Source organism: Aquarana catesbeiana, linkage group LG02 (assembly GCF_042186555.1).
Source record: "Aquarana catesbeiana isolate 2022-GZ linkage group LG02, ASM4218655v1, whole genome shotgun sequence".
NCBI lineage: Eukaryota > Metazoa > Chordata > Amphibia > Anura > Ranidae > Aquarana > Aquarana catesbeiana.
This window is the reverse complement of record NC_133325.1, coordinates 289434260-289447333: the sequence shown is the minus strand read 5'-3', so window position 1 is coordinate 289447333 and position 13074 is coordinate 289434260. Positions and strand designations below refer to the sequence as shown.

At 41.7% G+C, this 13074-nt stretch overlaps 1 protein-coding gene across 1 annotated transcript in view; it reads right to left on the bottom strand.

Annotated features, from left to right (window-relative positions):
* COL4A2 (collagen type IV alpha 2 chain) overlaps positions 1-13074 on the bottom strand; it is a 312542-nt gene that overhangs the window by 232815 nt on the left and 66653 nt on the right. Inside the window, exon 4 of the mRNA XM_073614494.1 lies at positions 11700-11780. Within this exon, the coding sequence (XP_073470595.1) occupies positions 11700-11780 (81 nt within the window). The remainder of the gene's footprint in view (positions 1-11699; positions 11781-13074) is intronic.

Genomic DNA, 13074 nt, shown 5'->3' with positions numbered 1-13074 from the left:
AAAGTATAATATCATCCTTTGTCTGGAACGGGAAGCCCCCATGACTCGCCATCTCCACCCTGCAGCTTCCCATCACCCAGGGGGGGCTTGTCCCTACCAGACTTCCAGGTTTACGTCTGGGCGGCTGTCCTAGTGACCAGCGGTGACTCTGGAAGCATCCATAATGGGATCGTACTCCTCCCTTAGCAACATGGTGTTCAGAGGGTCATGATCCCACCCTGGCATCACAGAATTAATGCGCACAACAATTTTGATATGGCACAGGGCTAGGATCCGCTTTAACTCCCCCGGGACATTTTCCCCTCATATTCCCCTCTGGGGAAACCCTAATCTACCACATATGAATACAATTCCAGATCCACAGCTTTGGGCGAGAAAGGGGATAGTGAAACTAAAACACATCGACGCAGGCAGTAAGCTTAGATCGTTTTCCGATCTTAGAGATGCCTACTCACTACTGGGGTGGATGTTGTTCCGCTACTATCAACTCCGCCATGCATATAGGAAACAGTTCCCGACATCTCTTACACTGGAATCAGACTCTGTGGAGGGACTACTTATTGCAAAGATCATAGGTAAACCCTTATCCTCCCTATATTTCCGATTATCCATAGCTCCCACAAAGAAACAATAAACCTTGGATAAATGGAGGGTAGACATTCCTGAACTGACAAAGGATGAATGGGAAACATGCGTATCCTCCTTTTTCACCAATATGATCTCAGCTAGAGACCGCTTTATGCAGGTCAAGTTCCTCCACAAAGCCTACTACACTCTGAAATTGCTGACAGTTATGACTCCTAATACCCCGGTGGCCTGTCCCAGATGTGACCTGAGAGCTGCCTCCTTCTTTCACATGGTCTGGTCCTGCCCCCGTCTCGGGACTATTGGTTGGGGATAGTCGATAGCCTTACCCAGATTACCTCCCTGGATTTCGGATCTGACCCTAAATCGATGCTGTTAAATGTCTTTAACTCAAGTGTACGGAGCAAACACACCAGATTGTTCCTAAGCTATGCCACGTTCTATAGATATTCCTTCATTGGAAAGACATTACATCTCCTACAGTGTCTTCGTGCCATTTGTACTCCAGGTTGCCTATTTAAAGCAGATATGAGGTACATCAAGAGAAAGGGGATAGAAAAAGCCAAACAGGAGGAAGGGCTTAGTCATAGGATACCTTGGCAGCTGAAGGCCTTAATGCAGTATAATGGAGCAGAAAGAAATGAGTAGAAATGTAGTATTATTTGTTATGTACATATGGGATGTTTCAGAGAAATCTAATTGATATTTAGGATACTATTTTTATGGAGAAAATCAGTTGGACCATGTGGAAATATTTTTACTAAGGAGGTTTTCTGAAGACAAACACACAAGCCATTCTTTTAGAGACAAACGATGTAAAAACACTTGAAACCCAGGATGTATGATTCTGCTATCAACAGGAAGTCACACAATGTCATACGTCTTCCAGCATGTGCGATTCTCTAGGAAGTGACATCACTTTTTCCTTTCTAATAAGGCTAGAACTGTTTTTTTGTATCCTGCTGTGTAATGCCCCTTAGATTTCATAATTCACCTTCATCCCACTTTACTTTTCATTGAATTTGACCCTCCACATAATTTTAAATATCTTCTGTTTTGGACTTTTTGAAAAGTTTAAATATTTAACAATGCATGGCATTAGACATGCCTGATTTATGAACAGGGGTACAGTTACTAAAACTTGTGCACTCAGAATCTGGTGCAGCTATGTATGGTAGCAAATCAGCTTCAGACCTCAACTTGTTCAATTAAGCTTTGGCAATAGCAAAACCTGGAAGCTGATTGGTTTCTATGCAGAAGTGAGTCTGATTTTGCACTTTTAAGCTTTAGTAAATAAACCCATAAGTGATTTAGGTGTAGGGGCTCTGATGGAACTAAATTAGTGACTTTTCTTTAAGAAGACATACATTTAAGCTCTTTTGATGGTCAAGAGATATATAAACTATATTACCAAAAGTATTGGGACGCCTGCCTTTACACGCACATGAACTTTAATGGCATCCCAGTCTTAATCTGTAGGGTTCAATATTGAGTTGGCCCATCCTTTGCAGCTTTAACAGCTTCAACTCTTCAGGGAAGGCTGTCCACAAGATTTAAGAGTGTGTCTATGGGAATGTTTGACCATTCTTTCAGAAGCGCATTTGTGAGGTCAGGCACTGATGTGGACGAAAAGGCCTGGCTCGCAGTCTCCGCTCTAATTCATCCCAAAGGTGTTCTATCAGGTTGAGGTCAGGACTCTGCATAGGCCAGTCAAGTTCCTCAACCCCAAACTCGCACATCCATGTCTTTATGGACCTTGCTTTGTGCACTGGTGCGCAGTCGTGTTGGAACAGGAAGGGGCTATCCCCAAACTGTTCCCACAAAGTTGGAACCATTAAATTGTCCAAAATGACTTGGTATGTTGATGCCTTAAGAGTTCCCTTAAAGAGGGAGTCCACCTAGAGAAAGTGATGTCGGCAGCCGAAGCCGATCAATCGCTCGGCTCTCGGCTGCTGCCGCCGCCATTCTCCGTGAGGGAATCAGGAAGTGAAGCGTTGCGGCTTCACTTCCCTGTACCCTACTGCGCATGTGCGAGTCGAGCTGTGCGTTCTAAGTGGTCCCCGCTATCTCCTGGGACCTGTGTGTTTCCCAGGAAAGGGCGTGACTACTGTGAGAGTCTATTCCAGGAAGTGGGTGCAAATACCTGTAGTAGACAGATATCTGAACCCCCCTCCCCCCTGAAAGGTGCCAATTGTGGCACCAGAGGGGGGAGGAATCAGATGAGCGGAAGTTCCACTTTTGGGTGGAACTCCGCTTTAACTGGAACCAAGGAGCCAAGCCCAACTCCTGAAAAACAACCCTACACCATAATCCCTCCTCCACAAAATGATTTGGACCAGTGCACAAAGCAAGGTCCATGAAGACATGGATGAACAAGTAAGGGGTGGAGGAACTTGGCTGGCCTGTACAGAGTCCTGACCTCAACCTGATAGAACACCTTTGGGATGAATTAGAGCGAAAACTGTAAGCCATGCCTTCTCGTCTACATCAGTGCCTGAACTCACAAATGCACTTCTGGAAGAATGGTCAAACATTCCCATAGACATACTAAACCTTGTGGACAGCCTTTCCAGGAGAGTTGAAGCTGTTATAGCTGCTTGGGGTGGGCCAACTCAATATTGAACCCTACAGACTAAGACTGGATGCCATTAAAGTTAATGTGCGTGTAAAGGCAGGCGCCCCAATACTTTTGGTAATATAGTGTAACTAAATGATTATATTCTATAGACTAATATTATAGAAATGTTTTGTAAAACCAAATAGGACTGTACTAATATGACTATGTATGTTATTCCAGTAACATTTTAACATTTGTGCACAGATAGCCAAACTGGTCAGATTCTTGCAATAGGACATCCCACATGGTGACAAAGTTACATACAAAACTGAAATAACTTTTCTTTTGAGAATACTGAACATGCAGACAGGCTACAACCACAGAAAAACATATGTGAACTTAGTAGCTTGCACCTAGTTAAGTAAGTGGGACATGTCCTAAATATTCCATCAATGACATTTTCTTTGTGATGTTTCTGTAATGTCATAATATATTATACAAATGCATCCAATTCTCAGAAAATAGTTTACTTTAAAGAGGCAAACTATATTCTTGCCAAAAGTGGAGTCATTGAGGACAGAGACAGGGAGTTGATGTTGAGTCCGCAACATCCATACAAGAATCTTCCTTATGAGAGAGTTGACAGATTGTTTCCCACAGCCCTTAAGTTTAAAGAATAAGTTCTTGGCTGGAAAAAAAAACTGTTTGAAATGTCTCACAAATGTGCTTATTAGGCATGATTAGCTCTCTTCAGATACTTTGGGATTAATTTATTAAAGGCAAATCGGCCAATCATTTTGCAAGGGAATTTGTGCTTTGCAAAGGATTTTTTCCTTAGTTTAGTAATGTGGAGAAACTGTACTGACTTCCATCATCTAATGAAAAGGAAGCACAAATATTTTTTTCTTACACATGACTGAGTATCCTTTGCAAAGTGAATTTTACAATGTTCACTAAGCTAAGAGAAAATCCTCCTGTAAAGTGAACAGTCCATTTGCTGTTTGTACATCGACCCCTTTGTGTCTCACTAGCTTTAAAGTTTCATTTCACTTGTGCCAAGGAACAAAACCTTCCCCTGGACAATTACATGCACTGAAAGGATTTAACACACTTTCAATCTCACCTGCTTTCATAAATATTAAAGCTTGCACATGGGTTCTACTCACTTTTTACTCCCTTCTAACTCGCTGAGTGGAACCACCTTCCTATAGTCACATGATCGGTCCCTGGGAACAGGAGGAACCTAATCATGTGTGCAGGAAATGACATTCCTGGAAGAATCTTCTACATCAATTGCACACTGCACAGTTGGTGGAAAACTAATGGGAGCTTGCACAGATACTGTACCACCCCATTGATTCATGTGCTTTATTAGCAACCTATTCTCTGTTGTTATCAGTAGGCATTATGTCATTATTACCAATGATCTACTGATGCAGAGAGACAGGACACAGCTGGAGGAAGGCTGCCCACCTCCTGACCAACTGCCAGATTTAACAGGAAATGCCGATATTGCTGGATAAATGTGAAAGCATATCCTTAGCTACACAGTAATGAGATGCATTTTACCTATTTTTGTCCTCTATAAAATGATGTAACTCAATCCCCAGTGAAAGCATTGACATCTGTGGCTGTGTGCTGTTACTGGCAGGTGCTCATAGACAGAACTGATTTCTTCTCTAGGCAAGTTTACATCAATGCTGCAGTTATGTGTTTATTACCAATAACATGTTCTTCTAGGGCTGGCTTTTGAATGTCTACAATTCATAGAATGCTGGATGCAAACTATATGCCCACTAATACTCAAGCAAAGCACAAAGCAAGAAGGGCACTTAAACAGTGTCTATTTGAGGACGTACCTCAGTTAACATGATCTTCCTTCAATCTCAGTCAGGGATTGCAATTATGGTCAATCTGATTAATAATAGATAACCCCACAGTCAAACTTGTCAGGGTTCAAACTTGTCAAGTGTAACCAAAAGCAAAACTTTTTTTTTACTTTGGATTAGAACACTTGTCAGATTTTCTTTGTGTCTCTACCCCGTAAAGCAGATTGACCCTCTCTATTTTTGTCCTGTTTACCATTATCACCGAGAGTGAAAGTGAAAGTGGTTGTAAAGGCAGAATTTTTTTATCTTAATACATTCTATGCATTAAGATAAAAGGCCTTCTTTGTGTAGAAGCTCCCCTCAGCCACTTAATACTCACCTGAGGTCCATCTAGATCCAGCGATGGTGCAGGGGTTTTTCGGGTGCCCGGGGCTCCCCTCCTCATTGGCTGAGACAGCAGCACGGTGCCATTGGCTCCCGCTGCTGTCAATCAAAGTCAGTCAGCCAATGAGGAGAAAAAGGTCTGAATGGACAAGCTGCTTGCTGTGGGGGCACTCAACAGGAGGGAGAGGCCAGGAGCACCAGCGAGGGACCTGAGAAGAGAAGGATTTGGGCTGCTCTGTGCAAAACCACTGCACAGAGCAGGTAAGTATAACATGTTTGTTATTTTTAACTAAAAAAAAAGGAGACTTTAGTATCCCTTGAACAAAAATTCCAAATTTTAGGTTGTCATCATAACAGCAATAGAGTGGAAATCGTTCAATGAGGAAACTACAACCCCTGGCAAAAAAGTATGGAATCACCACTCTTGGAAAATGTTTATTCAATTGTTTAATTGTGCAGAAAAAAAATAATCACAGACATGCCTCAACACTATTTTCATTTAACATTCCAACCTTCTGTCTTTAACCACCTCAATACAAGGCACTTACACCCCCTTCCTGCCCAGGCCATTTTTCAGCTTTCAGCGCTGTCACACTTTGAATGACAATTTCGCGGTCATGCTACACTGTAACCACGTAAAAATTTTTATCATTTTCTTCACACAAATAGAGCTTTCTTTTGGTGGTATTTAATCACACCTGGGGTTTTTTTTATTTTTTCCTAAAAAAAAAAAAAATAGACCAAATATTTTGAAAAAAAAAGTTTTTCTTAGTTTCTGTCAGTAAATTTTGTAAATAAGTAATTTTTCTCCTTCACTGATGGGCGCTGATGAGGCAGCACTGATGGGCACTGATAGGCTGCACTGATGGGCACTGATGAGGTGGCACTTATGGGCACTGATGAGTTAGCATTTATGGGCACTGATTAGGTGGCACTGATGAGGAGGCATGAATATGCCGCACTTATGGGCATTGATAGGTGGCACTGATATGTGGCACTGATGAGCACTGATAGGTGGCACTGATGGGTGGCACTGGTGGGCACTGGGCACAGATAGGCGGCACTGGTGGGCACAGATAGGCAGCACTGGTGGGCACAGATAGACGGCATGGATGGGCGGCACTGATGGGTGGCATTGATGGGCAGCAGTGTTGAGCATTGATGGGCAGCACTGATAGCCAGCACTGACTGGCATCACTAATGGCCACTGATTGCTGGCACTTGTGGGCACTGATTACTGGCACTTGTGGGCACATATTGGTGACAATTGTGGGCACTGGTTGGTACTGATTGCTGGCAGTGGTGGGCACACAGTTCTGGCACTGGTGGCACTTAATTGCAATCAGGGCACTGATGATCAGTGCCCTGATTACATCCCTAGATGTCCCCTGTGAGGAGATGCCGCTGATCGGCTTTCCTCTCCCCACACTCTGTCAGTGTGAGGCAGCGAGCGCCGATTACTGGCATCTCTGTGTTTACATGTGACCGGCTGTGATTGGACACAGCCGATCACGTGGTTTTTTTTAATAATAATTTTTTAAAAATTGTTGCGATGAATTTTGATAATAATGATTCGTGTGACAATTAATGAAAAGCGCTGAGCCCTGGAGTACGTGAAAGTGAACCCTACAAAAAAAATCTATAAAAGCTTGTTGCTATTGAAATTGGTAATCAATAGAAGCTAGTCCTTAAGAACAATGGTAGATTCAAGTAAAAATTGTAATAATAATAATATATAATTATGAATATGAAAATAAAGAAAAATTAAAATAAAGATAAAAATGTACACAAATACTTGGATGAAAAAGAAGAAATAGGAAACCAAAGAAACAGGACACGTTGGTATAATGAGCTCCTGGAAGGACACCCACATGAAGGCAAAAACTGAAAAAACAGCAGGGGAAAAGGGACTGGGGGGTCACATAATAGTCTGAACATCCAACCCTACATTTAGGCCCCTAGGCGATAAGGCTCCTAAGCGATGTATCCAAAAGGTTTCTCTTCTACAAAGTCTCTGAAAGCACCTGCCAGTATCGGCATCCTCACCCATAACTTCCAAGCCAAGTAGCCTAAAACCAGATGGATTATGATCATGTTGATGCAAAAAATGTAATGGTAGTGAATGGTTGTCGACACTTTTGAGTATATTCCTTTTATGCTCCCCAAATCATGTGCGTAAAGCCCGGATGGTGCGGCCCACGTTAAGAAGGCCACAGGGGCATATCAGACAATATACTACAAATTGTGTACCACAATTGATGAATTGCCGAATGGCATGGGTTTGGCCATCCCTACCTGTAACCTGCTTTTTCCTATGCCACATGTATTGGCATCTCCCACAGTTGGAGACACCACACATAAAGTTACCTTTTTCGTCAAATAAACTGCTCCAACATTGGTTGGCCACAGTTTAGGGTTTACCTACTTTGCTTGGAGCAACATGTCCCCTTAAGTTATATGAAAAAAATGCGCCGCGCCTAGGGGTGTAACTGAATAACTGTAAATCTAAGTACAAATCATAGATAATAAAGAGTGCAAATCAAATAGAGCCTAAAGCTCTGATCACTTACTAAGATCACCTGCTGTGTGAATCCTAAAGCTCTGATCACTTACTAAGATCACCTGCTGTGTGAATCCTATGAACAAACACACTAACAAATAACTAGTGCAATAAAACACAAAGTGCAATGTGCATAGAAAAACGTAATAAGATAAATATACAATCCACAGTGATTAAAATATAATCATTCCTAATAAGGTGTATATGCTAAAAAATGTTACACATATGTAGATCCACTGTGATTAAAATGAAAAAGAAAAAAAAAAAAAAAAATTAAATAAAACAATATATATATTCGTAAAGCACAAACAGAGTAAATCAATCACATGCATGGGCGAATTGAAACTATAATCGCCCTAATAAAGGTGTTCAAATCACATCCGTGAAAGAATCTTCCAATCCAGTAACATAAAGTGACCAAGTTCAAATAAAAGTCAGTGTAATGGTGATGGTTCAAAGAAAAAGTTCCGGTTTTGAATCAAACGTGCCCAAAGAAAAACATGCTGTGAAGTGCCTTGGTGACCCCCAATGTGATTGCGCTCACCTTGGAGCGTGTGACACAGGTTTTAATTGTGTCAATACACGCTTTTGGAGCCACCCCTGGGCTCAGTATTAGGTACAGCTGATTCCCACACTAGATTCTTTATGGCTCCACTCACATCAGACCATATAAAAGAAAAAGGCTAATATAGTATAATACCGTAGGATACTTTTATTAAAATCACATCCAATCCCCACATGGGGTACTCACATTTATAAGGTGCTCATGTGCACCAAACATAACATAGGAAAAACCGGCTGTGCGGCGTGCTGCGGGGTGTGAGAGCTCCACAACCCAGCTCTGTGCTGATCGCTCCGTCCTGGCCCCTCCCCTACGCGTCTTCGACACAGGGAGTCACGTGTCTTCACCTGATGAAGACACGTGACTCCCTGTGTCGAAGACGCGTAGGGGAGGGGCCAGGACGGAGCGATCAGCACAGAGCTGGGTTGTGGAGCTCTCACACCCCGCAGCACGCCGCACAGCCGGTTTTTCCTATGTTATGTTTGGTGCACATGAGCACCTTATAAATGTGAGTACCCCATGTGGGGATTGGATGTGATTTTAATAAAAGTATCCTACGGTATTATACTATATTAGCCTTTTTCTTTTATATGGTCTGATGTGAGTGGAGCCATAAAGAATCTAGTGTGGGAATCAGCTGTACCTAATACTGAGCCCAGGGGTGGCTCCAAAAGCGTGTATTGACACAATTAAAACCTGTGTCACACGCTCCAAGGTGAGCGCAATCACATTGGGGGTCACCAAGGCACTTCACAGCATGTTTTTCTTTGGGCACGTTTGATTCAAAACCGGAACTTTTTCTTTGAACCATCACCATTACACTGACTTTTATTTGAACTTGGTCACTTTATGTTACTGGATTGGAAGATTCTTTCACGGATGTGATTTGAACACCTTTATTAGGGCGATTATAGTTTCAATTCGCCCATGCATGTGATTGATTTACTCTGTTTGTGCTTTACGAATATATATATTGTTTTATTTAATTTTTTTTTTTTTTTTTCTTTTTCATTTTAATCACAGTGGATCTACATATGTGTAACATTTTTTAGCATATACACCTTATTAGGAATGATTATATTTTAATCACTGTGGATTGTATATTTATCTTATTACGTTTTTCTATGCACATTGCACTTTGTGTTTTATTGCACTAGTTATTTGTTAGTGTGTTTGTTCATAGGATTCACACAGCAGGTGATCTTAGTAAGTGATCAGAGCTTTAGGATTCACACAGCAGGTGATCTTAGTAAGTGATCAGAGCTTTAGGCTCTATTTGATTTGCACTCTTTATTATCTATGATTTGTACTTAGATTTACAGTTATTCAGTTACACCCCTAGGCGCGGCGCATTTTTTTCATATATCATTTATCGCACGGTCATGAATACGTGATCTGCGCCTGCAGCCGGGTAGCTGTTTGGTTGAATTTCCATTAAGGCACTGGATAATTGTGGCTCGCAGGATTTTTTTCCATAATTATGTCCCCTTAAGTTCTTGGGTCTACAGAAAAATTATATTTGGATGTTCTGGAATAACGTTGGTCAAACAAGGATCTTGGTGGAGAATACACCAATATTTTTCTATGATCCGCTTAATAGGGAAGGCTTTGTTTGTGTACCGAGTGTTAAAAGTCACATCAGAATGGCTGCAAGTAACAGTATTTTCCTTGACTGAGCCATTCCCATCATATTTGGTATGCCCCACTTCATGCTGAGAATTCACCTTCCCAACAAACTCAGGGTATTTCAGCCTACATTTGGTTTGTGCATCCTCAATGGTGGCCGGATCATGGCCCTTTTCCAAAAATGTTTTACTCAGTACACTGCTCTGTTCATCATAATATTTTAGACGAGAGCAGGTCCTTTGGAGCCAGCAAAACTGACCAAGAGGTACGTTTTTGATCCATCGGAGGTGGTGATTGCTGCGGGCATGAAAGTATGAATTACCTGCTGATGGACTGAAATGGGTATGAGAAAAAATACACGATTCATCATCCACCATCAGTTCAAGGTCTAAAATGCCAACCTCTGGCTATCCAGCACATGGGTGAATTCAATCCCAAAGGGATTATTCTGACAATGGGCCAAAAATGCTTCCAACTGGCTATCATCACGATCCCAGATGATCAGGATATCATCAATATAGCGAGCATAAAGGACCAGGTGCGCCCCAAAGGGATTATTGGACCAGATGTGAAACTGATCCCAATACCTCATAAAGAGATTGGCATAACTTGGGGCGAACCTGGCCCCCATGGCTGTGCCCTTGGTTTGTCTGTAATACACATCCTGAAACACAAAGTAATTGTGTGTGAGGGTGTATTCGATGGAACGCACAATGAAGGAAGCTTGCCTGGGATGTAAATCATTTTCAAAAGTCATAAAATATTGTACAGCCTGCAGTCCAAATTGTTGCTGTATAGACGTGTACAAGGAGGCCATGTCCAGTGACAGCCAACGATAACCTGTTTGCCAATGATAGTGGGCCAAAATATCCAACATATGCCCTGAATTACAAACATACGATGGAAGCTGGACCACCAAATCTTGGAGAAAATGATGGAAATAACTTCCTATAGGGCTAGTGAGGCTGTCTATGCCCCTATTCCCCCCCCCCCCTTTGAGGGCATGGCTCTTTTTGACACACAATTTTCAATTCCACTATTCCCTATAAAAGCGCTTGCCCATGGTGTACGAGACTAGTCTAGCTCTGAGGAAGAGGGTGCGCCCCAGAAATGCGTTAGCTGTACCCCGTGTTCTGTGCATGCCCATGCACTGTGTTTATGGCCTTTTGTCAGTTGTATTTTGTGAGTACCCACTTTTATACAAAAATGTCTTATTATTAAATTATCTCTGGTAATGCACTAGGTATGCGCGCCTTCCATCCTTAGGCACAATCACTTATCTGGAGCACAATAACTGCTTTTCACAAAGAACATTTTTGTTTTCTTTTTTTGTTGAGAACTTAAACAAGTGCTGCATAGTGGGACTTATCAGGAATTTGTTCACACAGATCTACAAAGTTATACATCTGCTTTAATACTTTTATTCATTACAAAATACTCCAGAAAAGGCAGATAAGTATATTTGTTTCATTCATATGCTAGTTTTGACTGCCAGTGTTCCTTTCCAAATGGCAAAATTACTATCACATGAAAGATGAATTCCAAAGACTAAAAACCTTAGTGCAAGCTGAAAGAAAAATGACAATTGCTACTTACACGGCTGCCCTTCTCTGGAAAACACTGACATCCTTCACTGCAGTCCCGTCCACCACAGGGCCCAGTGTAAGACTTTCCACCCTAAGATCAAAAAGATAAATAATATTAATGAAGAGACAATGATGCGTACATTTGTGACAAATGTGTACAGAAATCTAAAATCATCTTGGTATATTCTATTTTTGTTCTTTAAATTCTATTCAAATAAACATCCACGAAGATGAATCATTTTGCTTTTAACTATTTTTTTAAAGAAAGGATATGATTAAATGAATTAGCGTAAAGTGTATGAAAACACCAATGAGTCTATCTTACTTTCTCCTTTTTGGTCTGTTAAATAAACCATTGGACTTTTATATTTGTTTGTTTCAGAAAATACCCCTTTTTAATTTTAAGAGCTATCCTGTGTCTTTTGCACGCTTCCTGTATTATCCCAAGGAAAATAAATTGGACTTCCCAGTTGGTATCTTGGAACTACAGATTAATAGCCATTTGTCTGTACTTTCTGTATATGTGGAAATGTACATTTTTTGCAGGGATGTACTGCATATGTTTTATTTTACCCTGACTTACACTTTAAGGTTAATTTCATCAAACAATTAAAGTTGGGGGGGTGTTGAAGTGAGATTGGAATATATAATTCCAAGCATTTCTTGCTCCAGTCATTTTCCAACGTGTTTTAATTGTATTATCGGCTAGTCCACTTGAGATAAATGGAAAATCACCTATGGCTAAGAAGCTAAGAAGGTCTGGGTTCAGTAGAACACAGTGGGGGTAATTTACTAAAACTGGAGAGTGCAAAATCTGGTGCAGCTCTGCAACCAATCAGCTTCCAGTTTTTTTTTTGTAAAAGCTTAACCACTTCAGCTCCGGAAGGTTTTACCCCTTTCATGACCAGGCCATTTTTTGTATACTGCACTGCATTGCTTTTAGAGTGCTTTCACACTGAAAGCGCCCGGGCATTGGCGGTAAAGCGGGGTTTTTTTTAGCGCCGCTTTACCGTCATTTTAGCAGCGCTATTCTGCTGCTAGCGGGGCGGTTTTAACCCCCGCTAGCGGCCGAAAAACGGTTAAATACGCCTGCAAAATGCTGCTATAGCTGCGCTTTGCTGCCGGTATAGCAGTGATGCCCCATTGCTTTCAATAGGCAGGAGCAGTGGGGGAGCAATGTATCCACCGCTCCTACACCGCTGCAAAGAAGCTGCTTGCAGGACTTTTTGTGACGCCCTGCCAGCGCAGCGCCCCAGTGTGAAAGCACTCAGGCTTTCACACTGGGTTTGCAGCTGAGGCTTTTTTCAGGTGCTATGCAGGCGCTATTTTTAGCGTTGTATCGCCTCAAAAACGCCTCCAGTGTGAAAGGGGTCTAACTGACAACT